The 27,697-nt window shown below is 33.6% G+C and overlaps 1 protein-coding gene across 1 annotated transcript in view; it reads left to right on the top strand.

The window, feature by feature from the left end:
- LOC150100022 (leucine-rich repeat flightless-interacting protein 2-like) overlaps nt 1-27,697 on the top strand; it is a 164,941-nt gene that overhangs the window by 56,113 nt on the left and 81,131 nt on the right. Inside the window, exons 5-7 of the mRNA XM_090402326.1 lie at nt 2,585-2,683; nt 8,014-8,184; nt 23,265-23,357. Of these exons, the coding sequence (XP_090258452.1) occupies nt 2,585-2,683; nt 8,014-8,184; nt 23,265-23,357 (363 nt within the window). The remainder of the gene's footprint in view (nt 1-2,584; nt 2,684-8,013; nt 8,185-23,264; nt 23,358-27,697) is intronic.

Here is a 27,697-nt window from a genome sequence, read left to right as displayed (position 1 = left end):
ACCTAGGTGTTGTTAAAAAATAAGTGTTTAGCTTTTCTATGGTGTTTTCATCAAGACTTATAACTTCATCTAGAAGTGAGTTTAAAAACTTCATAAAGTTTATGAAAAATTCATCAGATTTCCTAGATAAATTGAAAAATGTTTCTCTACAACCCACTGATCTTATGGTGAGTTTCAATATAGAATCCCCATTTATTGAACACCTCCTGTTTGTCTACCTCAATTCTCATATCAGTGACTGCAAAATCTCCACCTGGATGATACACCTTGTAAGGTGATCACTTAGTAACTCAACTATTTCTACTTCTTTCATCTTCATACCATCAGTACTGATTAAACTTATCCTTCCCTAATCATTCTTCTGTTACTCCCTGCATAGCATAAAAACTCTTCTCAATTTTCTTTGGCCTGCTTAGCTAATTTTCTCTCATCATCTGATTTAGTTTTTCCTGCCATACTAGTCACCCTTTTTGCTTGCACTTTGTACTGCTCATGAATACTGATCACTTTTTTTTTCTTTTTCCATTTGCAGTATTTTCTTTTATTGCAGCTCCTAGTTTATATTGCTAGTGTTCCACCTGGTTTATCCTCCTGACCCTGAGTGTATGCAATCTGATGCTGCTAATCTCAAACATCCCTACCACTTCCCATGCACTGTTGACATTCTTTCCTTAAAGCTTCTTAAGCCATGGCACTGTTCTTAGTTGCCTTTTAAGTCAGTCATAATTACTAGCTTTGTATTTTAAATTAAACTGTTTCTTGACTGAGAATTCTACATTTAACAACCTGCTGAAAGACTGCTTGGAGGAAGTATGTCTACTGTGGTTATGGATACATTTTCTGATGCTGTTATCTGATTGAGCACTCTGTAACCTCTGGTTTCCCATAATAGTTACTAGGTCTACATTCATTGTGCCAGTCTGATTCTGATGCATCTATGGCAGCAGCTGGCAATATATTTTATCCTCTATTTCACATTAGATTGCCTCAGATGAACATCTCCCTCAGACCTAAAATCATCCTTAATTTCTTTTCTTTCTTTTTTTTTTTTAAGTTAAAGTTCTTCATCTATCATCAGCAATACCCCTCCTCTAGCCTTAATCTCTCTATCCTACCTGAAAATACAATACCACTTATATTCTATCCTTGTAACTATCGTTTTCTGTCTTGCCAATGTCAGTAAATTTTGGCCATTTTGGATCATTTTCTCTTAAGGTCCAGTTTGCAAACCTTCTTTATCTCTCCTAAAGATAAATAGCCTCCTCTTTCTTATCCTGGAGTTTACAGAATCCTCTGCTCTTGTACCTTATATTATTTGGACAGACTGGTCATTCTATTCAGATTCATCTTGAAGAACATCAGGAATACATTTCACTTAAAGAACCCAACAGATCTAGCTTAGCAAGCTACACATTATCTACAAGACCCAAGATTCATTGAAACAAAACCAAAGTGTTACACAAGAGTTATTTTTCTTTGGAAAGACTGTACAAGGAAAGCTGTGAAGCACAGATTCAAAATCCAAACCTGAACAGAAACAATTGGCTAAAACTTTCTCAATTTTGGGAAGTTATACTGACTGACACTCACTGTTCATGTGTTCCTTAATTTGTAATTAATTTATTGTTTATATATATTAAAATAAGTTATTAACTGAATTATTTTATTGTACTTTTGTTTGTATATCTATTAATGCAGATGGAGCTATTCTCTTGCAGCTGATACTGCACATAATATCATGAGCTTTTACTTTTCTTTGTTTCTAATAAACTATTCAAGAGGTGATAAAGTCAAAAGAATCGCCACAAAATCTTAAACTGAAATGAACTCCTGTGATATCTAGTATGAATTATTCTCTTTTTTGTGTTTTCCTATAATTGTATTGACAATAGCTATGAAACAGCCAAAAATTTTACAAATAAAGACATTTAAATTAGCATAAGTGATTCCATTATTAGTATATTATGATGAATTCTTCCTCTTATGTCTTGATTTTTAGAACAGTTTCATACTAGATATCAGATATTGCTCAGAAGTTCATTTCAGTTTAAGATTTTGTGGAGATTCTTTTGACTTTATCACCCCTTGAATAATTTATTAGAAACAAAGAAAATTAAAGCATCTATCCTGGTGAATATTGTGTCCACTGTCCATGGTAGGTTTTGCTGATCTTGAGTGTTTAAGTTAGCAACATTGTAGTAGCAGCCACAGCAGCATTCTTTCTTCTTTGCTTTAATATTCGATATTATTCAATGGCTAACTGACATATCGCTACAGCAGCAGTATTATTTTATCTTATCTTTAACAACCAACCTATCTAGCTTATTCACAACATCAAAAGAAATGCTAAACACCCATCTTTTCATACTCTGACCCCCCCCCCCCCCCCCAACACACACACATACACACACACTGATTTAGCAGTTCAATTTCATCACAGTTGTTTTACTCTTTATTTTATTTGGTTTTTATGAAATATGCATTTGTTTTTTCTTGTCTTTATAATTTTATTGGATTTTTTATATTAATATAGTTAGATATCTTTCATTATAAACAATTTTCTTCCACTTCTTTTATTTCTTAGGCACGGGCAGCTTCTTATGCTTCAGGTGGATCTTCTTATGCAAGTTCTAGGAGAAGCAGTGAAGATTCAACAGATACTGTTGACAGCAGAGAATTAAGAGTAAGAAGATCATCATGTATTCATAAATAGTTTGAATTCTTATGTTAATTTTCAAAAAAAAAAAGAATTTTTTCTTTTATTTGTTCCACAAACATTATACAAATATTTTAATTCTCAAATTCTCAACTAGTGGCATGAAATTCTGTTGTGCATTTTGAAGAGAATCCCTTTCCTTTCTTTATGCTTCCTATTGGAGGAAAATATAACTTAAGTTCAATGGAAAATTTTGTTTAAATGGTTTTGATCAAGAGCAATTAAAATGCTGAATGCAGTTCAAAAAGATATAAGTATAAAAAATTAAATAAAGTGAGTTTGAATGCAGTTATGCATTAGAATATTTAGTTCCATATGAATAAGGAACAGACAATAAGTTTCCTGGATTTCACAGTGGCTCATTTTGAAAACATTTTCAGGAAATAAAAAATATATGAATTAATGGAGAAGACCCCATGGGACTAAAATCTGGGATAAAATTGAATATAAAGTTCACTTTCCCCCCATATTTTGAAGCAAGGGATAAAGTTCTATGCCATGAAAATATGTTTGGGGGAAATATGAATTGAATTATGAATATGGAAAAAAAAGAAAGATGAAGGATGATAGTAGTGCATAGGAGATAGTTAAGAGGCATCTAGAGAAAACAATATTAAATTGTATACCTAAGGTAAGGAGGGTTAAACAGGTAGGAGATAGATGAATGAGTAATATCATTAAGCATGAGCTGCAGAAGAAAATGCCATGGAGAATCAGAAGAACCAGAAGGGATTGAGAGTTCAAAGAATAAATAAGGTAGGACTCAAATGGATGTGTAATCTTATCAAACAAGAGATTCGTGAGAAAAGAATAATATGAAAGGAATACTGGGTGCTTAAGGATGATGTCCATTATGAAAATTATAAGCAGCAGGCCAGAAGAATCACCGCTATTGTACAGAAAGCTAAGTCTGAGTATGAAAAGAAACTGGCTCTGCAAACTAAAGATAACCCGAAAGAATTATATCGATACACTGCAAGTAAAAGAAAGAATGAATATGAAAGCATAATTCTACTGAATGCAGATGGTGTGAGGGTGACAGATGCAGAAGAGGTTGTTCATCTAATAAGTGCTCATTTTGCTAAACGCTATCAACCTAGTGTATGCAACATTGAGCTCACTGCTACCTCTTCACTGGATGAAGAAACTCAGGTGTATGAGGCACTAGAACTGTTGCACAAATTGCATTAGGATTCAGCAATATCGACTGATGGGATACCAGCACAGATGTTAAAAGAGTGTTCAGCTGAACTGTTTATTCCTTTGACCAAGCTATGTAATTTGAGTCTCAGAACAGGGACGATTTCATAGGAGTGGAAAAATGTATGGTAATCCCATTGTTCAGGGGTGGTGCAAAGACTGATGCATCCATCTATCAACCTAACTGTATCTCTGGAGTGGTGGTGAAGTTTTTGTAAAAGTTGGTTATGGCTCACATACAGAAATGGGTTGATAGAGAATTTATACTTTGCAATGAATACATGGGAGGAAGGGTCATGTTCGTGCTAATTACATATAATAATTCTATGATTGAGTTACACAGGGGGAATGGATACGATACTTTAGGACTTTGCTGAGCTTTTGACAGAATACAGCATCTAAGACTGTTGCATAAATTGGAGAATATTGGATTGGATTATAAAATATTAACGTGGATAAGACGATGGCTAACTGATATATCAAAATGACTGGTATATGGGATATGAGTGTGCAAGATATAAGTAACTGGATGTACTACAAGGATCACACCTTGGCCACTGTTATTCAATCTATACATTAATGACACTAGGAAAGATTTGACAGAAGATATACAGCTATTTGCTGATGATGCAATGGTAGGGGTAATGATAAATGCAGCTGATATGCAGTAATTGCAGAATGATTTGAACTGGGTTGAAGTTGTGAGCTTTTTGACAGAAATACAGCATCTAAGACTGTTGCATAAATTGGAGAATATTATATCATATTGTTATAGAATATTATATCCTATAATATAATTAATAATTATTTTTAATTTTTATTAACAAGTAATAAATTATTAATTACAGTGGCGGCTTGTAAGAATTTGTAGTGGTGGGGCTGTAGCAATAGAAGTAAAAAAAAAAATTAATATGGATTGAAAAAATTATATCATTAATGAAACTAAAATATAACAGAATTTAACAGAATTCTTCTCTTTATTCATTTCTACAAAGATATAAATTAAATGCTAGAATTAAATAAAAACTGCACAATATTTATCTACAATAATGACGATAATTTGTGTTGTTTGTGCTAAGTAGCAACATATCTTGGGCTGCAATGCTACCAGCCCAAACTGCATGTAAATCACGCATTACCCCCACTACGTTATCCCCACTAGGTAGCAGTTTGGTGCGGTCTGCATTGAATGCAGCTCCAGCATTGAGCATACTAGCCCTAGCCCCCCCACAGCACATTGTCTGTTGCAAAATATAGCTATTGCTACAAAACGAATTATATAAAATACTATGGAGCGGTATTGTATTACAAACAAGAAAATTAGTGTTTTTTAGATAAATATATAAAAATTTAAGAATGGCAATAAAAAAACAGGAACTTTCTTTTTATACCGGAGGGGCTTTATGGACAAGCCGCCACTGATTAATTATTATTATTGATATAATAATATAATATAATTATAGAATATTATGTATTATAGAAAATATCTACTAAAACTCCAAGACCCTAGAAGAAAATCAGGCTAGGGTCTTGTAGTTTTAGTAGATAGGAAGTTAAAGCTGAAGGGATATTAACAAAATATTGCAAATACAACTCAGAAGATAATTGCAATCCTGAAACTAACCTTGACACGTAAAAGATAAGGAAGTAATTTTGCCTCTTTGCATGCCTTGATAAGACCTCACGTGGGCTATTTTGTACAGGTCTGGTCTCCTGGATTCCATAGTGATTCTGATACAGTGGAGAGAGTGCAAAGAAAAAAGTATTAAAAATGATATCAGAATCATAGAATGCTGATTATGAAGATATATTGAAGCATTTGTAGACTGCAGACACTAGCAAACAGGAAAAACCATGGTGATATGATTGAGGCTTACAAACTCCTGAAAGGGTCATACAAGATTTCAGTTGATGAAATTTTTCTCTCATAGAGTGGTGTGTGATTGGAATGAATTGCCATTTGATGTTGTGTGTGCAAGCAGTGTTAATGAATTTAAGATCAAGTATGATAGCCAGTGCGTGTAGCATGTGATGGCCTCCCTCAATGAGTTCCTGACTCCCTGGAGGTGTCTCTCTCTCTTAATAATAATGAAGAAAAGGGTGACCAGCATACTCATGAATAGTACAAGGGGTCAGGCAAGTAGTAAGGATTGAAAAATCAGATTATGAGAAGAATCTATCCAAGCAAGTCAAAGGAAACACCAAATAATTATTTGGTTATGCAGTAAGTAAGAGGATGAATGACTATGGGAGATTAACCTTAATGATTGCTGATGGTGATGAGGACAGATGCAGATAAAATAATTGAATTACTGAGTGACCATTTTTCAAGGGTATATCATGAAAGCGAGATTACTGATGTGGAAACAGAGATAAATGAATTGGAGTTTCTTAGGATATTGCAGAATCTCAATATAAATACTACCGTGGGATTAGATGGGATATCAGCTTGGGTTTTGTGAGAATGTGCAAGTCAACTGGCTATCCCTCTGACTAGGCTCTTTAATTTAAATTTCAGCTCTGGTAGACTTCCAAGGGAACTCTATCATAGTCTACCATAATTAAGTGGTAAGAGGGCAAAATACTTCCCTTGCATAAGAGAGGGTCTAAGACTGCAGTAACAAATTATAGACCAATCAGTATCTCAGGAGTGTTTGTAAAAGTACTGGAAAAATTGGTCAAAAAGAGAATTCAGAAATGGGTGGATAAAAATGTGATACTCTATGAAGGGGAAACATGGTTATATGAAGGGTTGGTCATGCCTTAGATTTACTAACTTTTAATAATGAAGTGGCAGCTGATTTGGATAAGGGAAATGGCTACATGATGATCCTGTCTGATTTTGCTAAAGCATTTGACTGAATACCACATGGAGCTCTGTTAAGCAAATTAGAACAAACAGGCATGGCTATGACACTGGTTATGTAGATAAGAGGGTAGCTGCTGGGCAGATATTAAAAAAAAAAAAAAAAAAAGAAAGAAAGAAGAGGTATCTGGAGGGGTAGAATCGAACCAAAAATAAGGTGTCTGTGGAGTGATGTAAGATTACTGCTACTGTTTAATTTGTACATAAGTGATATGGGAAATAATCTGAAAGGAAATATTCAGTTGTTTGCTGTTGATGCAAAATTTGATAGAAATCAAGGTGATCTGGAGAGCTTGCAGGACGATTTAAATAGGCTTGTCAGTATGGACAAAAGATAATGGGTTTCAGTTTAAGGTGGAGAAATGCATTTTGGGATAGATAGATAGATAGATAGATTACAAGCTGTACCACATTAATGCAACTGTACTCCAGGAAATAGATGAAGCTAGAGATTTAGGGGTGGTAGTAGACAGAGAGTTGAAGTTTAGAGGCCATATTGCTATGGTTGCTAAAGTAGCTCATAAGATTAATTGGGAGGAGGAAGCTGTGGAGAAGATTCAGAAGTAAGTGGTTTGTGGAATGTTCTGTATAAGGATAGATTGTGTGTAGATCACAAAAGTTGGTTGATGAGAAAAAGAGGGGCTATGATAGAACCATTTAAGTTACTTAAATGGTTTTATAGAATTGATGCAGGGGAAATATTTCATCACTTGATTAGAGGGGCCAGAAACAACAGATCATCCCTGGAAGTTGAATGAAGGTGTGGCTAGTGAGTACTCTAATTTTTTGCTTGGAAAATTGTCAATGTATGTAATGGATTGACACCTCCAAGGACTCTTTGGAAGTGTCATGTAATAATAACAATAATAAAGATGGTCCAGTTCCTTCTCTTCCTTCTTCTATTGCCAAAAAGCATACTACCTGCAAAGGCTTGAATTTTACTATTACATTTAGATTCATTTGTTGCAGAAGAAAAGTTTTGTTGGGTGGGAAATCTCCCCTTCTGCAGTGGGATACAATATGCTACACTTAAAACCGCTGGTTTCATGTGTATATTTTTTTTTCTATAATTCATATTTCATTAAATGTTAATGTTAGAAATTTATTTTAAAATAATTGACAATTTTAAAAAAAATTTTAAACTTTATTTACTGTCTTAATTTTAAAATATATTGATTTGAAAACAGACATGCTTTGTTTAAAAAAAAAATTTTTTTTTCTCATTTATTAGCATCAGTTGACTGATTTAGAAGAAAAGTTCAGAAAAGCAATGATTAATAATGCTCAGCTAGATAATGAGAAATGTGCAATTTCCTATCAAGTTGATACTCTGAAAGATGATCTTGAAGAAATGGAAGAAAATTTTCTTAAACTTCAAAGAGAACATCGAGAGAAACTAAGAGTATGGGCATTCATTAAACTTTCATATTTATAATTATGATTTTGTTGTAATTATGTTAATCATCTTTTATACAGTCACTGAACCTAAACAAAAGTATCAGGAAGTATTTCACTTTTAAGCTACTCATAATTGTCTTTGCATGCTGTATCCATGTAATTTTTGTATTTCTGGATTGTAATTTATTATTTTTTTGACTAATTTTATTCTGATAAGTAATGGATAGAAAAACTATTAATGAAAGCTTTTCATTTAACTGAATGCTTTAAGTTATGCAATATGTATATGTACAGGGTTATTCAAAATGAAGGAGCTGATTGTACTTGTTTGCTAAATTTTTATTTCCAATGATATAAATACGTGTTATAAATCATCTGATAGGAAAACTATGAGAGTTTACTTTTCCTCATATTCTAGTAGTAATAGTAGTAGTAGTAGCAAGCTCTTACTACTAGAATGTTCTGTAAGACTTGAAACAAAAAGATCCTTCGGTTGCTTTCACAGAATTAACTAAAATGGTGCCTCTACAGCAGAAAGCATTTTGTGTTATCAAATTTGCAAATTGTAATTCTGTAATTGTGGTTCAGTGTAAATTCTGCACTCAATTTAAGAAAGAACCTCCTCATCATAAGCAGATTTACTCATGGTACAAAAAATTTGAAGAGGGAAGGATGCATCTGTAAAGGAATAAGTCTGGGTCATCCATGTTTTTCTAAAGCTAATCTTGAAAGAATTCACCGAGCATTCATAATCCATACAAGGAAGGAATTAGGAATTCCTCAAACATTGGTATGGCTTGTTCTCAGGACACAATTGCATATGAAAGACTACAAGTTGCAATTAATGCGGACACTACATCCTGGGGACAAAGAAAAAAAAGATTAGACTTTTACGTAAAAACGTTGGATGACATGGAGGAAGATGCCTTCACAGCACAACTCATTGTTTCTGCAGAATCAACTTTTCACTTAAGTTATGAAGTGAATCATCATACTTTGAGAATGGGAGACAGGACATCTGCATACAAACACTGAACATGTAAGAAACTCACCAAAAGTGAACATGTTTCATTTGTGCCATTTCTCAAAGGAAAATTTATAGGTCTTTTTTTCATTGCTGAGGCAACAGTAACTGGAATGTCATATTACGATATGTTACAAATTGGTTGTTCCCCCAACTTGAAGACAATTTTGCTGACTTCATTTTCATGCAAGATGGGGGGGTGCTACCTCACTTTCACCATAATGTTCATAATTATCTCAACCCAACTCTTCCGAACTGCTGAATGGGTTGAAGTCAGACAGATAATCTTGTGCTGTGCAAGTGGTCATCAGGTCCCCAGACCTGACCCCTTGTGATTTTTATCTTTGGGGATTTATGTGCCATCAGCATATTGCAAGAACTTCAACATCGATTTTTTGTAGCAGCAGTGACAATAACTGTACACCAGTTACAAGGAGTCTGACAAGAAATGCATTATTGTTTGGATGTGTGTCATATTACAGGAGGTGCATACATAGAATGCATAAATATCTCAGTTTCCCTGTCAGGTGACATATAACTCATGTTTATATTGCTGGAAATAAAGAATTCATAAACAAGTACAATCTGCTTCTTCATTTTGAATATCCCTGTATGTGTGTAATTTGGTAACCCTGTGCTGCATTAGTATTACTACTGTGGGAAGCTTCCATTGTAGGAACAACTGAAAATTTACTGTCACAGGTACTCGACAAAAAAACTCTTGAACATTTTGAACAAATTTTCTCTTGGCACTTCATCATATCATATGCCTTTTTCAGATCTACAAAATTTACAGATCCTTTATTAAGAGGGAGTCAGGGACTCATTGAAGGAGGCCACATGCTACATACACCAGCTATCATACTTGTACTTGAATTCATTCACAGTGCTTACACACAACAACCAATGGCAATCCATTCCAATCAAGCATTACTTTATGAGAGAAAAATCTAGATCTCGCCCCTTCTTAGCAGCATTCATTCTCAGCTTCCAAGGATGCCCTCTTGTCCTTTTGCCACCCTCCATAAAATGAAAAATTCCATCAGTTGAAATCCTGTATGAACCTTTCAGAAGTTCATAAGTCTCAATCATATCACCCCTTTTTCTCCTGTTTGCTAGTGTCTGCAGTCTACAAATTCTCAATCTATCTTCATAATCAGTATTTCATGATCCTGATGTCATTTTTAATACAGATATCCCTTGTTTAATGCGGTTTTGCTTAACGCGATGAAACTAATTGCGGAAATACCTTGATATACGCAGCAAGAGTTTTGATTAACGTGCCTTTAACCCTGCGGAGCTCGCAGCTGATCTGACAGATACATGCAAAATGTTTAATATAAATATTCTTACACAATTCAGTGTATAGCTTGGTGGTCATGAGTAGCTGTGCATTCATATGTTACGAGTGACATTCTGCACTTTTTTTTGCTGTCAGTTTGGTTTAACACATGTTATGTAAAGGTTTGTGATATTTGACAGTAAATTGTATCTGAGAGATACTGCGACCTTCGATGTCAGTATAGTATGGTTTAGTTGTTTTTTTTTTATTCTTTGTTCAGTAATTTCTAGATTGTAACTGAAAATAAATAAACCATCATATATTACTGAAATAGAGAGCAAAAGGCTTATTTATCAAACATGTCCTCTAGGAGATGTGCTTTATATTATGGAAAATATAGTACTAAGGAAAGTGATCTGGAGCTTACTCCACCTTTACTACGAGTTGCCCATAAGGTTTCTTATGCTTGCATCTGCCAAAACTTTTAGTTTCTATATATTTGGCACGAAACTCTTGTAGTTTCTATATTCGAAATAATGTTGGTTTCAATATCCACTTAATTTGTACCATCATGTATTATATTTGCATTGTTTTTCTTTTTGTTTTATTGCTTGTTTGCCAAGGTTCTGGAGAGTCATTTTGCTTGTTATCGTAGAATTTATGCCGATAAGAAAAAAACTAAAACTATTCAAACAACTCTTGATAACTTCTTTTGATAAAAAATTGCAGTAAATATTGGATTCAATATTTATCATACATGTCCTCTAGGAGATGTGCTTTACATTATGAAAAATACTAAAGAAAGTAATCTGGAGCTTACTCCACCTTTACTACGAGTTGCTCATAAGGTTGCTTATGCTTGCATCTGCCGAAACTTTTATAGTTCTATATATTCGGCACGAAACTCTTGTAGTTTTTATATTCAGCTATGAAATAATGTTGGATTCAATATCCACTTAATTTGTACCATCATGTATTATATTTGCATTATTTTTTCTTTATGTTTTATTGCTTGTTTGCCAAGGTTCTGGAGAGTCATTTTGCTTGTTATCATAGAATTTATGCCAATAAGAAAAAAACCAAAACTGTTCAAACGATTCTTGATAACTTCTTTTGATAAAAAATTGCAGTAAATAATGTAGGTATACAAGTATTTATTAAACATTTACTTTGCGTTCATTTTTTATCTTTCCTAAAAGAGTACCATATAAAACAAATTATTAATACAGTAATTGATCATGGACGAATTGTAATTTTTACCATTGATTATTAGATTTGATTAACGTGATTTTGATATATGCGGTAATATCGAGGGATTAATTAACCTCGTTAATCGAGGGATACCTGTACTTTCTCTTTTGCACTCTCTCTCTCTCTCCACTATATCAGAATCATCATGGAAACCAGGAAACTAAACCCTTGCAGAGTAGACCAAATGAGGTCTTATCAAGGCATGTAAAGAGGCAAAATTACTTCCTTAAATTTTACTTGTTAAGGTTAGTTTCAGCATTGCAATTATCTTTTGAGTTGTATTGGCAATATTTATTTATATGACCCTTCAATTTTAATTTCCTGTCTACTATAACTCCAAGATCCTAGCCTGATCAGTTTCTTCGGGCATAATCCACCAAGATAATATGACATTGGATTTCACATTACACCAAAGTGCATGACTACATTTACTAACATTGAACTCAGCCATTTTCATATGCCCACAACTTCAGCCTGTTCAAATCATTCTGCAGTTACTGCATTTCTGATTACCCTACTATCATTGCATTATCAGCAATTAGCTGATAATGCAATGATAGTAGGGTAATCAGGTTGTTCTTGATTAACCTAACCAGCCTTTTATCCACACTAATATTTTATAATCCAAACCTATATTCTCCAATTTATGCAATAGTCTTTCATGTTGTATTCTGTCAAAAGCCTTAGCAAAATCCAAAGGTGTCGTGGTGTATCCATTCTCCTTATCTAGCTCAGTGGTAACATTATTGTAGAACATGAACAAGTTGCTAAAACATGAACTTCTGTTAGTAAACCCATGCTGTTCATTGCAAAGTATAGATTCTCTGTCAACCCATTTCTGAATGCAAGCCCTAACCAACTTTTCCAAAAATTTTACCACCACTCCAGAGATACAGACAGGTTGATAGATGTACATCAGCCTTTTCACCACCCTTGAACAATAGGATTACCATACCTTCTTTCCACTCCTGTGGAATCCTCTCTGTTCTGAGACTCAAATTATATAGCCTGGTCAAAGAAATAGCTAGGTAAGTTGAACACTCTTTTAGCACCCATGCTAATATCCTATCAGTCCCTATTGCTGAATTTTTATTCAGTTTGTGCAACAGCTCTAATATCCTCCTCCTCCTTATATACCTCTTTTAGGAGGTATACAATATTTGTTTCAATATTCTCTCAATGAGAATATTGAATACTACAATAGTCTCTCATGAGAATATGAGTTTCTTTATTCAATGAAAGCTCAATGTTGCATCACCAGTTTAATAGCTTTTAGCAAATTGGGTACTCATTAGTTGATCAGCCTCTTCTGCATCTGTTACCCTGACACTGTCTGCATTCAGTAGAGTTATTCTTAAATATTCATTCTTGCTTTTAATTGCAGCATAATGATAAAATTCTTTGGGGTTGTCTTTAGTTTGCAGAGCTAGTTTCTTTTGATACTCAGACTTAGCTTTCCATACAGCAGTTGTGATTCTTTTAGCCTGTTGCTTATTATTTTCATAACAGACATCATTCTTATGCACACAATATTCTTTCCACATCATCCTACTCTTACAAATCTCTTGCTTGATAAGATAAATGAATTACACATCCATTTAACTCCTACTCTATTTATTTTTCGAACTCTGAGGAGACGTTCTGATATTGCATCATTTAAGTCTTTTTTAAACGCTTCCATTACAGTGTCAATATTCTTCCCATCCTGTAACCAATACCATTGGACTGAACCCAATATACTCCTCGGCTGGTCATAATTTCCTGATTTGTAGTTCTGCATGTAACCTTTGCTAAATGGGATATTCACGAACTTAGCCACTTCCAAAGTGAGTACTTCATAATTGCAGTCACCAACTGGCATACAGAATAGTTACATCTTTAACTTGAATATCTTCTGATACTATAATTAAATCTAACACTCTTTGACTTCAAGTTCCTTCTGTCACATGCTTCTTGAGAAAATTGTCTTGCAACAGTTGAATATCAGTTTCATTCTTCTCATGAGATTTTACTGCTACTTAATCAATGTTTGGATAATTAAAATCTCCTATTATGATTAATCTTTTGGCACCCATTGTCTTTATTTTCTTCATCGCTTGCAACTGATCCACCAGGTCTGTAACAACACCCCACTAAGTATTTGATCTTGTTAGATTTGACCTCACACCAGACAACTTCAAACTCACTGCCACATTTAAAACTGTTACCAGTATTACAATCATAGGTCTCGGCACTAACTGGCTTCAGGTCATCCATTATCATTAGGAGCACGCTCTTCCTCTACTATCCTGTCTCTCCTTAAAAATACTGTACCCTTTACACTCGATACCAGTTAATATGTATGATTCTGATAGCCAGATCTCCTTAATGTTTACAATCTGAGGTCCCAAACTCTTACAAACTCTACCCCCTTTGTTTCTGATATTCCTAGCATCTGTGTATAGACATAATAAGCTACATGCATGTTCTTTTGTATACTCTTGTCTGTGCGACACATTTGGGCAACTTGCAGATCTCTGCAAGTTGCCCAAATGTGTCGCACAGACAAGTTGCAGATATCTAGTTACCTATATAAGCAGACATCTTTTCACACGTTTGATGGATCTGAACCCGAAAAATACAAAATTGAAATCATTCTCTCCTTGTAATCATTTTCATGATAATGTCCATTTGCTATCATTAACATAGTTACATAATATTGTTGCTCTTACACACATATTCTCACCATTCCTCCCATTATAATTTAGTTTCCTTGATTCTGTTTTAGGTCTGTACCAATTATGAGTTCTTCAAGACTTTTGATACCAAATGTATTTGACGTGTAGACCATCTCTCTTATACAAATCCAAACTTCTCTCGAACTCGCTCCATGCATCCAAAAATTTGCTCAGCCTATGCATCGAATCATTTGCCATCATAGCCCTTCTTCTTCTTAATTCATTTTTATCATATCGAGGTAATATACTTATGATTTTAAATTTCTCACTCTTCACTCATGCTTCTTCCAACAGCCCTTTCATGAAATTATCGCTAGTTAGGTCATTAGCATCTGCTGCTATTACAATCTTGCTTACTTTTCTTTTTTTTGTTTTTGAATTGTATGTGTGTGTGCGCTATATTTTTAATTTTTGCTTTAGGAAAAATTATGGTTATAACCTGCTCATCAACATCATGTTTTATGATAGAGTCACCATACCACTCATTGCTGCTTAATTTTTTTATCCTTCCTATGTTCAAACACCACTTTCTGTAATTCCCATGTCATCTTTCTAATAATATGCTTTAACTTCACTATTTTGGAGATTAATTCATTTTCATTATCCTCCTTAGTGGGAAAGCTGACTCTGCTTGCCCTTCTTAGCATTAATTTCTTCTGCATTTTTGGCACCATTTTAAACTATATTTAATATTGCAATATCATAACAAAAATATATAATATAAAATACTAATTTACTAAGGGGAAAATGCAATAAAACGCAAAAATTTACAATTTACAAGAGCACTAAATTCACTGACCAGTCGCAATGTAGCCTCGAACTCAGTTCTTTATATTTCCATAATTTCTCAACTGTTTGTCTTAAAGTGAAAATCTGATCCTGATAATGTCTATTTGGCCTCAACCTAACTTGTTCTTTTCTGTATTTCCCCTCCACAGTTTTTGTAGCCTTTTCTCAAATATCCTTGCATAAATCTTACCTGGAATACTCAGTGAGGAAATTCCTTTGTATTTCTCAAATTCATTTTTATTTCCCTTTCTATAGATGGTTAGTATAAGAGCTCTACTCCAGTCTTCTAGCATTTAACCTTCTAATCATGATTTCATAAGCAAGAAATCAATTCTTAATTCAGCACTTTCTTTAAACAGGAGACAAATAGAAAGAGTGACAAAGTTTAAATATCTTTGATGCTGGTTAAATGAAAAATGCCATCCAGAAATGGAAATAAAATAATTGAAATGGCAATAAAAAACATTTTCTCCTGATGAAATCAACACTTTGTAACTGCAATTTAAATTTAGAGCTTAGAGTATGCATGGTAAAATGCTATGTACGGTCTGTACTGTACGGTGCAGAAACTTGGACCTTGAAGACAACATCAATAAAAAAAACTTGAAGCCTTTGAGATGTGGTTATACAGACGCATATTAAAAATCCTATGGACAGCAAAAACGACCAATCCTGAAGTACTGGAACAAATGGGGAAATCACGTGAACTTTTAGATACCATAAAAAGAAGGAAAAGATTGCATTTTTTCTGTCCTTTTCATTCCACACATTCTCCACTAGGCGCCAACTTTTGGTTTCATTTCAGTCATGAAGGCAAAAAATGAGCTGCTGATACATGTTATGGTGCGAGAAAACATAAGTTTTTCATCGCAAAACAAGTAAGTTCTTCATATTGTGCATACATACATCTTCTTTCTTCATCAGTTGCATCAGTCTTGGGACTGGTAGCTCAGCAGCGATTTCCTCCATTCTGCTCTGTCATTGGCTTTCTTCTTAACCTCCTGGTAACTCCTCAAACCCGTGCTGTTTTTGACTTGGTCAAGAAAGATTTTCCTTTGTCTGCCTCTTCTTCTTTTCCCCTCTATTTTGCCTTCAGTTATTCTTTTTTTTTTTTTTTTCATACATACATTTAAATTAATTTAATTATCATTTCCAATAAATAAATTTTTTAATCAAACCAGTGCATCCATTTAGTTCAATATTAACCTTACACAGTTATGATGAGCTGTGTTGTACACTGCACCACAGCACAGCTCATCATAACTCAGTTTATGTTTTCTTTCTATGCCACAACTCAGCTCATCACAACAGATGCATTACTTTGTTTTGTCATCGTAACATTTAGTTTTATCAAACATTACCTATAACTATTAGTACCATGCTTTACGATGATTTTAGCAACGTGACTGCCTTGAATCAACCAGTGCACAGTATTTGTGAACTCAGTTTATTTATGATGTTGTTGCTTGCTATCTTTCTCTCTGTTTTGGTGTTTCGGTGTGAATTATGAACGATAAAATATCTTAATAGTTAGAAAGTTCAAACTATTAAGATATTTTATTGTTGTTTATAATGGAAGGTAAAATTCAAAGTAAGGGTGACATTGCTCTAGTGCAGGGGTCGGGAACCTTTTTGAACCAAAGAGCCATTCCATCAAAAAAATTAATTAAAACAAAATTTTGGGAGCCGCAACTTCCAATTTGTCCTGGTGACTTAATGCAGTTAGTTCAAACTTATGTAAATTTATTTTTTTAATTCAGTACTTCCAGATATCAAATACCCTTTTATGTTTGCATATAAATTTTTGTATGTTCAATAAATAAAACAACATTAAGTTTGATTAAGTTGCTAATCACAAAACATGTTTAAGTAAGTATAATATTGCAAAAAATCAGAATTTGTAATGCAAATAGAATTAGTCCGAACAAAAATACAATATTATGTATTTTAATAGATATTTGATTGTTTTAAAAAATTTAAAATTCACTAATGAGACTTGATTTTGCATCTTCTCAGCCAATTTACTTAAATCTGGATTGTGTATCATGCATTTTAATAGTAATTCAGCTTTCAAACTTTCATCACTCAATTTGTTTCTATACTTATTTTTAATATAATTCATTAAAGAGAAAAATTGGCGCAATTGTACGTTGAACCAAAAAGAGTCAAAACCCTAAAAGGAAGTCGCCTGGCATTTGAATAATTAGTTGCGAAAGAATTCCAACATTTAAATATAATTTCCTGTGGTGTTTCTTCCATAGTTTCCTCATTTTCTTCAATTTGGGCTACCATTTCCCGAAGTTTTTGTACCCAGATGCTTTTATTCTGAATTTCCAGAAGCTCCATTTGTAGTTGTGCAATTGATATTCCGGGAAAGCTTCAATATCTATTAATTTTAAATTGCAGTCTAACAGATGTAATATAAATTTCATCATCTCTTGATGTTTTTTAAAATCCTGAAATCTGCTTTTAAATGAATCTAAAATTATAGTAATGATTTCATCGAATATTTCAATCAACTTTTTCTTGATTGAAATTCAATCTATAATTTTTTAGATTTTCAAAATATATAAATTTTTCTTTGGTAACATCTTAGAAAAACACTCTTAGTTTCTGTTCAAAGGTAAGGACTTCCTCTAGTAATTATAAGACTGTGTTTCCCTTCCCTTGCAACTTCAAATTTAGCTTATTAAAATGTTCTGTCATATCAAGCAAAAAAAACAAAAATTTTGTATCCATTCAGGAACTGAGTAATCATATGGAACTGAGAAGTTCCACATGATTTACGAATTAGTGGTTAAGAAAACTATTACTTCTTTTAAGCACTAAAAAAAACGTTTTAATGCTTTTCCTCTTGATAACCATTGCACAGATGTAAATATCACTAAATTTATGTTGACTACATGGTTCCTCTAAAAATGTGTCAAAAAGTCTGTGATTCAATGCCTGAAATCGGATGAAATTGTTCATTGGCACAACAGCATCCACTCTTTTTAGTTGTAATAATTCCAAAGAATTTGCAACTAAAGCTTCTTGATGCAAAATGCAATGAAATGAAATAACTCCATGTGGAATAATTTAACAAACCCCTTATTTTTCGCAGTCGTAGAAGGCGCGCCATCAATCGCAATGCATACCATATTATTAATATTTATATATTTATTCTGTAAACTTGTTAGAAGGTTTTCTGAAATATCTTGACCTGTAGTGTGTCCTTTAAGTGTTAGTAGATCAAGAAGTTCTTCTCGAATACTGGAAGATGTGATATATTTAACCATCACACAGCATTGTGCCATATCGGAAATATCATTTGATTCATCAACCACAATAGATATAAAATGGGCAGAATTAATATCCATAATTTATATATTTGAAACTTCTGCAGAAATTGTTACAATCCGGTTCTAGCTGAAAGAGGTAAATCTTTAATTTTTTTACTTATCTCATCCTTATTTTTCATATCCTTAAATAGAATTTCAGAGACATTATACATGCAATTTTTTAGAAATTCACCATCGGTAAAAGGTTTTCCCACTTTTACTATTTCAAGGGATGACAAAAAACTTGCTTTAGTAGTATTCGACAAAGATTTTGTCCAAGTTGACAAATTTCTTTGCTGAAGCAATATTTTCTTTTTTAATTCTTCAATAGCTTTTTTCTATTATCACTCTCAGGATATTTTTTACTGAGGTATAAATGTTTTCCTCGAAAATGTCGTTCGACATTACTTGATTTGTTATTTTGAAGTTGTAGATGGCAAATTAAACATTGCGGATTTCCACTTACTTCTATAAATGAAATTTTTCTATCCGTTTACATTTAATTTTCTATATATTTACATTTTGTTGAAGCCTCTGTCTTCTTTGATTATTTTTCTTTTTCTTGAACTCATATTAGGACGGTTATTATCATAAATTTACCTGCAAGTAAAAACACAAATTCAACATAATAAAAATTAATTTGTGCATAACATTACCTGACGCTAAATTAAAAACCAGTTTAGTACCACAATAAATAAGTTAACTAACGAATGTTTATTTTGACAGTTAAAATCCGTATGTATCTAAAAAACGTGGTCTGATCAATTTGAACTAATTGATCAGCTGATCAATTAGTTCAAATTTTTGCCATTGCACTAGATACATTAGGCAGGGTTAACATTTAGCGGTATGTCAAATATAACGTAGTTGTTAGTTGTTCATGTCATAAAATTTCATGCGTAACACACATCACATGCATAGTATCTAGCGCCACGAACAGGCCGTATCAAAAAACAATATTTAGTTGTTTGTATTAATTATGTATCTTTTAATTCAATATAAAAGAGTCGCACTTTGTTCAGCCAACAGCCGCCAGTTCCTGACCCCTGCTCTAGTGAAAAGAAAATGCAATTGTGTCAAACATTGAGCGGGACTGCAGGCTAAACTTTCCTCACACTACTGTTGTTACAATTATTTTACAGTTATGAAAATTCTAAAATTTTCGTTTGCATTGCTGATAAATAAAGCATTTATTTACATTATTTATGCAGATATGACTTCTTCAAATCATTATTAAACTGCTACATACATCAATTGCTTCAAGTGGAAAAAAAAGGGGCGGGCAGTAATTTGTTATTTGATGAAATTCACTATATATATCTGGAATCTAACATGCCGTATGACTGGGGTATACCTGTATTTATATAAAGTATGGCAGTACCTTTGGCAAGTAACATTCTTTATTGCTTTATTCTTGAGCCCTACTTTGGAACACTGTTCTGTTACTTTTTGTGTTACATAGCAGTCTTTCAAAGTAATTACTCCAGGATATCTATCTTCAGTTTTTATGCCACCTTTATCATCTCTAATTTCTTTTACATTACTTTTCCATGTATTTCTCAGCTTTCTCAATAGCCTCCAGAACATTTTGACTCCTTAATGATTTTTATCCTCTTCATTCTTGCCAAAGTCTTACAATCATTTTTTTAGCTGCTTTTACACATTGCTTTGCTTTCTTATGTTTTTTTCTGCATTCTCCCTGAGCACATGTTGATATATTTGCTAGGTCTGATTTCTCTATCCTTGCAAACAACCTCACTGCATGTTTCCCTAGTTGAATCGATCAGTGTTTCTTCAGAGTTTGCCAGTAAATCTCCAAGGTTTGATTCCTGTTTTCAAACTCTTGCATTTTTTCTTGAATAATAGTTGATATATGAGTCTTCAGGTCACCTCTCAAAGCTACTCAACTTTGATTCTTTTTTACATGCTTTTGTTTTCAGTATAATATTCAGTTTTATCCTGCTCAAAACTAAATGGTGATCACTTCCTATTTCAAATTCCCTGTATAACCCTTGTATCCTAACCATTGTCAAGATATCACTATCAACAATAACATAATCACAAAGACCTGTTTTTTTTTTTTTTCTTGTGTCTTCTTTTCTTGTGAATTTTTGAATCTATACAAGTTGGAACACGGTATTAGTAATGAGTGATCTTGTCCTGAATAGAAATCCAGCATGTACATTATCATTATTATTAGCTTTAGTTTTTTTCTGTATTCCCTTTGTAGTTTTCTCTATTCCCAAAACATTTCTATATGCCTAGGATTCATTTCCTAACCTGCTGTTTAGTAATAGCATTAATGTAATCTGTATGTTGAGCAAGAATGGTGGGGTGGTTGTGAGAAAACAGGAAGAACAGTGATTAATATTTTCGGCATTGTAGCCATTGGATAAGAAGGTACTGTGAATAAAGGAGGTTTTACATGTGAGAGAAGCCTGGTTTAGAACAGAGATTGGCAGCTCTGTTAACAAGGATTTTTATACTACTATATTGTTTCGGGGGGGGGGGGGGAAGGTTTGTGAATGTATCTTCCCATGTGAATAGGTTTTTTTATAAATGAGAAAAAAAGAGTGCCATTGGGAAGATGAGGGATTAGAGTGTCTAGAAAAGACACTATTGTTATTTTTTTTTCTATAGTAAATTGGATTCTGGGGTGCTGGCTTTTGAGGTACAAAAGGAAAGAGTCTAATATGTCTGAGTCATGTGACCAAATGAAGAACTCACCACCAGTGTATCTTATAGAAGGTTTGAGAACAGCAGTATCAAGAGCAGGTGGGTGGCAGAAATGAAGAAGTCAGTGATGTTAGGTGGGAAAATATTTTTAAAGTAAAGCTAGGATTTCAGAAAGGGGCCATGATGTGAGAACAGTATTCATAGATAGAACTTGTCCAGAAGTATAATAACGCCTCAGACCTCCTGCCCAATACTTAAGGATGGCTACCAACACCCATAGTGGACACCCATCCCTAAGATTGGGTATCCTTCTAAATTAAAGATGCCAAGAAATTATATTCTTGGTTTAATCTTTATCCAAATGCAAGCAAACAAAGTTTGCGTATGAAGTCACTTCATGACTGGGCAACTCATATATAGAGACTAATGACTTTACATCACTTGCCATAGTATCCCATAATGTAACACACATATCCTTGCAGACATGTAATGTTATGCATTATGAATAAGGCATCAAACAAGACCAGTTTCTATCTTTATTGAGATCTCATCAGTGAGAGCCAGATCCTGAAGTGATACCAAAGTTGAAGTAATGCAGAAGTCATATTTCCATATACAAGTAGTCAAAACGTATTACTAAAATACACTGGGTTAGAGACAGATGTTGAAAGTTTTTTCACTTCGTTATACTATAAATTAAAGATGCCAAGAAATTATATTATATAAATTAAGATGCCAAGAAATTAAGGTTAAGGGTACTATCTTTCTGATATTTATTTTCTGTGTTCTTACCAAGCCTTTCCATGACTCTTACACTACCTCTGAGTGCCATGGTGTTCTGATATTTCTATCCTTCAAGACAGTGTCTCTTTGGTTGAATCAGTCATTTTCTTTAGGGTTTTCAGTGAATCTCCAAGGTATGGTTTTTGTTTTCAAATTATTTTATTTTCTCCTCCTCCTCGAATAATGCTTGTGTATTTGAGTGCAGTTCACTTTTGCAAAACTGCTCAACTTGGATTCATTTTAAAACTTTTTTTACACACTCTGCTTTTCAGTAATAAATTTAATTTTATCTTGCTCAAAACTAAATTGTAATCACTTCTAGTTTCACATCCTCTGTATACTCTTATGTCCTGAACCAGTGGGAAAACATTGCTATCAATAATGACATGGCTAGTGAAACTTTTCTTATTTCTTGCATCTTCTCACCATGTGAATTTGTGCACGTTTTTATGTTGGAACATAGTGTTAGTAATAACTTATCCATGTCCTGAACAGAAATCCAGCAGGCTTTTCATTATTATTAGCTTTGCTCTTTTCTTAAAACATTTCTGTATGTCATGTAATCATTTCCTACTCCGCTGTTTAAATGTCCAGTGAGGATTAACATTTCCTTCTTTGGGGCCATAGGTACTGAACATAGTATATCGTATCTGTTGATTAAAAAGATCTCATCTTTTTTTCTTCTTTGTTTTTGGTAGCATCTGTTATCTCAATCTGGTACTTATCCAATTTATCTGCTAGAGTACCATTCAAAATAAATTACTGATCAGGCTACATGTTATGACTACCTTCCAGATCTTTGGCAAATTAATGCAGCCATGCTTATTGACATTAGGAGAGAGTGCTTCAGTGTTGATAGTATCTCAGACCTGTAGTGACTTCTGTACAGCAGTAGCAGCATTGTTGTGTTGAGTTAAATGGAAGAGGAGAACATGTTGCATATCTCAATAAGTTCAGAATCTGTTTCTGTTATCATAATGTAATTGGTACATTTAACATTACTTTTTCTGGTGGCAGATATTTGAATTATATCATTCTTTAATTGGTTATTAATTCCTAGAACATGTGAATGATAACATTACCTGAAAGTTGCTTAACTCTGGGGAATTCACAAGATGACTCTAAACCACAGAAGTTATTTTAGATACATTCAGTATATATATATGTCCATTAACTAAGTATTCCTTATCAATTTTTCTTATCAAGCAATATTGTTTTATTATTATTATCTATTTTATCTAGAATTTTGATCAACTGCAAAAAGATTTCAAGACAACTAGTGAAGATATTGCCTTTTTACAAGAGCATCTTAAACAAAGAGACCAGTTAATACAGGTATGTGCCTTTATTGATATGTTACATTAATTCTGCAGTTCTTTAAAGCCATTAATGGCTGAAATCATTCTCATATTTTATCCTTTTGAAAACATATTTTGATTTTAGTTTTTGCAAGCATTTTCTTCCCATCTCCCTGTTCATGTTAGGCTCAGTGGCCTGTCTTAGCCAGTTAACTTGGATTCTTAGAAACCTGGTTACTGCTTAATGATAGGGCAGTTAATACTGTCTGCATGATATGTTATGGCTGCTAATCATGTGGGTATCCTTCTGGCCAGTTTGACTGCTTTGCATGATGAAAAGCTCAAGTTTTCAAGAGGAAAAAATCCTGCCACCTATGAGACCACCTTACTCACCTTTGTTTGAAAAGTCTGGATAAAGGATATTTATTTCCTAGACAGGAATTGAGCCCATGTGTTTTTAACCAAAGAACATCGTTGATTCAGCTTGGACTGCAGAGCATTTTTTGAGTTAAAATTTAAACCTCACATCTCTAAATAAAAACATAACTTTATTTAAATTAAAAAAAGGAAAAAAAAAACAGTTTCAACTGCATAAAAAGATCTGTTATTTTGCTTTTTTTATAAACTATATACATTAAGTACCACTAACACATCATCATTAGTTTCTTTCTTCATGTTTATCCTCAAGGACGTACAGGTACTAAGATAGTACTATGTAATTGCCATCTTGGATAACCCAGTGGTTAATGTACCCATTCTCCAATTAACAAGCTGTAAGTTACAAATCCTGCTGTTGGCATGGTTCTTAACATAATGTGTTATATTCCTATGATTTGTCATCTGTTTTTCTTAAATCTGGCCACAACAATTCTTATTTGAACTCAACCCAGGTTGTTCTTTGCTAAGTTTCTCTTTAACAGTGATTCTTACCTTCTCCAGTGTAATGCATCTTACTTAGAACACTGAGTAGGGAAATTCCTCTTGGAATTTTACATTTCCCCTTTTATAGATAGGTTCTATGCTAGTGCTACTTTGAATATACTAGACATGAATGATGCTGCAGAACTACTGTAAAACTTAAAATAAAGATGCCAAGAAATTATATTCTTGTTTAATCCTTTATCCAAGTTTAAGCAAACATAGTTTGCACATGAAATATCTTCATAACTAGGCTACTTTTATATTGTGGCTAATTACTTTGTATTATGGGATGCTAAGCACATATCCTTTCAGGTGTGTATAATGCTATGCATTATATATACCCAAAAGGATGTGTGCTTTGAGATTCATATGAGACTTAAAAAAACATTTGAAAAAACACAGGTTAGTTGGCTTTTTTACACTCTTTAAGAATCCATCAGTATATTATGCTAGAGGGAAGACACAAATAATATTAATTACTAATACATTTAATAAGTTAATATTTCACCTTATCTCATTGAGTCTCAACAGAGAGTGAACAAGATGTAGTAATCATTAGAAAAACAAATACAGTAAACGCTGACTATACCAGGTTCTGTAAAGACCAGTTAGTTTGATATGGTGCAACTATAGTGAACTTTAGACTATAACAAACTGTAACAATTTAAGATGAGGAAAGGGAAAAAAAAAACTCTTCCCCTCATTCCTAGGAAATAAATACCAAAGAAGGTATTGGCACTTAGCAGGATATTTGTGAGTTGATCATATCTTTCACCAAACTTTGGTGTGTTTCTTGGAATCATTCCCTCATCCCTCCCAGTGTACTAATTCCTCAGTTTACTTTCACCCTGTGTATTGTAGAATTTCAAGTATTGGTAACTGGCAGTTATGAATTATTTGAATTCTAAAGAACTGGAGTAGATTTGTTTGTCACCTTAGTTTATGTTTAGTTTTGTATTATTTCAAGAAAATGAATTTCAGATTTTACCTCAAGAACATTATGGATCTTTGTTTTAGACTATTGTACTAACAGAAGCATAAATATAATTCATATTGAGAATTATCTACAATGAATTTTTTTATCTACAAGTTATGTTTTCTTTATTGATACTGGCATACAGCCATGGTGTAGAAATTCAAGGGACATCAGATGAGAAAATAATGTTAGTTTTGCCTCTGAGTGTTCTAATTATATCTAATTTTTGACTCTCATGATAATAAGAAGACTTTTGAATGACTTCAGATGTGTAAAAGTGGGCTTGAAAGCCCACTTTTACACATCCTTTTACTGGAAAAGATCTTTCCCTTTTATCAAGTGAAAAAACTTCCATCTATCTCTGATCCATCTGAGTAATTTAATAATAAGATGATACACCTTTTCACTACTTGTATATAGGAAATATGACTTCTGCATTACTTCAAACTTTGTACCCCTTCTGGGTCTAGCTCCAACTAATGAGACCTTAGTAAAGGTCAAAAAACTGGTCTGGGTAGCGGGCTTTCACATAATGTATAGCATTATACACACCCAAAAGGATGTGTGTGTGTGTGTGCTTTGCATTATAGGATACTAAGGCAATTGATATGAAGTTATCGACCTCTATATACAAGTAGTCCAGTCATGAAGATACTTCATATACAACCTTTGCTTACACATCTGGCAGATTAACATCCCCCCCATATACCACTTTCTGACACCTGTCCATCAGCCACCCACATATCCAAGCCAATAGTTTATATTCCAATCTCATATTCTTACCATCTTCTTTAAAATCTTTACAATCATTCCAGAGATACTGATAGGTTGATAAACTCATCAGTTTCTGTACCACTCTTCTGCAAAGAGATTATCATACATTCTTTCCATTCCTTTGGGATCTCTCCTGAGCTAAGATATACAAACATGTCAAGTGCCTAGCCAGTTCTGCTGAACATTCCTTTAGCACACACTTATATCTCACCTGTCTTAATCTCCAAATTCTTATCCAGGTTTTGCAACAGCTCTAGAACCTCTTTTTCGTGCACTTCAATCTTTCATCCAATGTAGTGGTAGCACGGTGCACTATGCTGCATACACCTGGTTGATAGATCTTGGTGAAGTAAGCATTCATTATTTGAACTATCTCATCTGCTTCTTATACTAGGGTGCTATCTGCATTTGGTAAAGTTATTCTTCCACATTCATTCTTTCTTTTACTTATAGCATAATGATAAAATTCTTTTGTATTGATTTTAGCCTGTGCAGCCACTTTCTTTTGATACTTCAGCTTTATATATATTTCATAACCCTTCTCACTCTTATTCTTACACTATTTTCCTTCCACATCATCTTTTTCTTATGGATCTCTTGTTTAATGAGATCCATAAGAAGAAGAAGAAGATTGCACATCCATTTCACTCTCATTCTATTTGTTCTTTGAATTCTATGGACACATTCAGATACTGCATCACTTAAACATATTTTCAAAGCTTTCCATGCACTGATGATATCCTTCATGGGAAAGATACAACTGGTACCATGGAATAAAAGATAGTATTCTATTGAGTTTGTTGTAATTTCCATCTTTGTAGTTTAGCATTTAACCTGTCCTGATTGGAATATCCATATAGTTGGCTACTTTCCAAGTCAGAATGGAGGACAAAATAGTCACATCCTTAACTGAGACACATTCTGAAGCTATTTCAAATCTAACACTCTTGTTCTCGAGTTTCTTCTTCTTTCACATGCTGCTTGAGAAACTTGTCACACAACAGCTCAATAAATTCTCCTTGATTGTTATCATGAATTTTCTCTGATACCCAATCAGTATTCTTATGATTTAAGTCACCCATAATAATTACTCTTTTAGTACTCATCTGTTTAGTTTGGTGATGCAGTTCTTCTTCCCCAGCCAATGAACTGCCAGGTCAATAGCAACACCCACCATATATTTCATCCTGTTAGCCTCCACTGTACATCATATTGCCTCAAACTCACTGCTACATGCAATTTTATTGCTTTCATATGTTTCTATTCTAACTGAACTCAAGTCATCTGATATCATTAATGGTACTCCCCACCTTCCCTCCTCATATATCTCTTCTGTCATTCCTAAAAATACTATATCCTTTGTACTTGATTCTAGTTACAACATCCAACACAGAGAGCCAAGTTTCACTAATGCCATCAATTTTAGGCATTCTAAGGGTCAAAGCTATATAACTGAGAGGAGACCTCCACATAGACTTTAAAGGAAGGCGGAGAACCAATCAGGGCTTCTAACCTAATGTCCAATCCTCACCTTCTCGTGGTGCACCTTGTTAGGTATCTACCCTGGATACTGAATGAATGAGGATGGACTGGCAATTTGGGATTTAGCCGACCAAATTGTATTCTTATTGGCTTAAACCAAAATAAAAAATGATGGTACAACATGACAGAATTTCATGCCAGCTGAGGCTTCATCTGGTTAAACA

Source organism: Typopeltis vanoorti, chromosome 13 (genome assembly GCF_054136105.1).
Source record: "Typopeltis vanoorti isolate ZY-2024b chromosome 13, IOZ_Tvanoo_1.0, whole genome shotgun sequence".
In the NCBI taxonomy this organism is placed as follows: Eukaryota; Metazoa; Arthropoda; class Arachnida; order Uropygi; family Thelyphonidae; genus Typopeltis; species Typopeltis vanoorti.
Note: the sequence above shows the minus strand (reverse complement) of the source record. Positions and strands in the feature narration are given on the sequence as shown.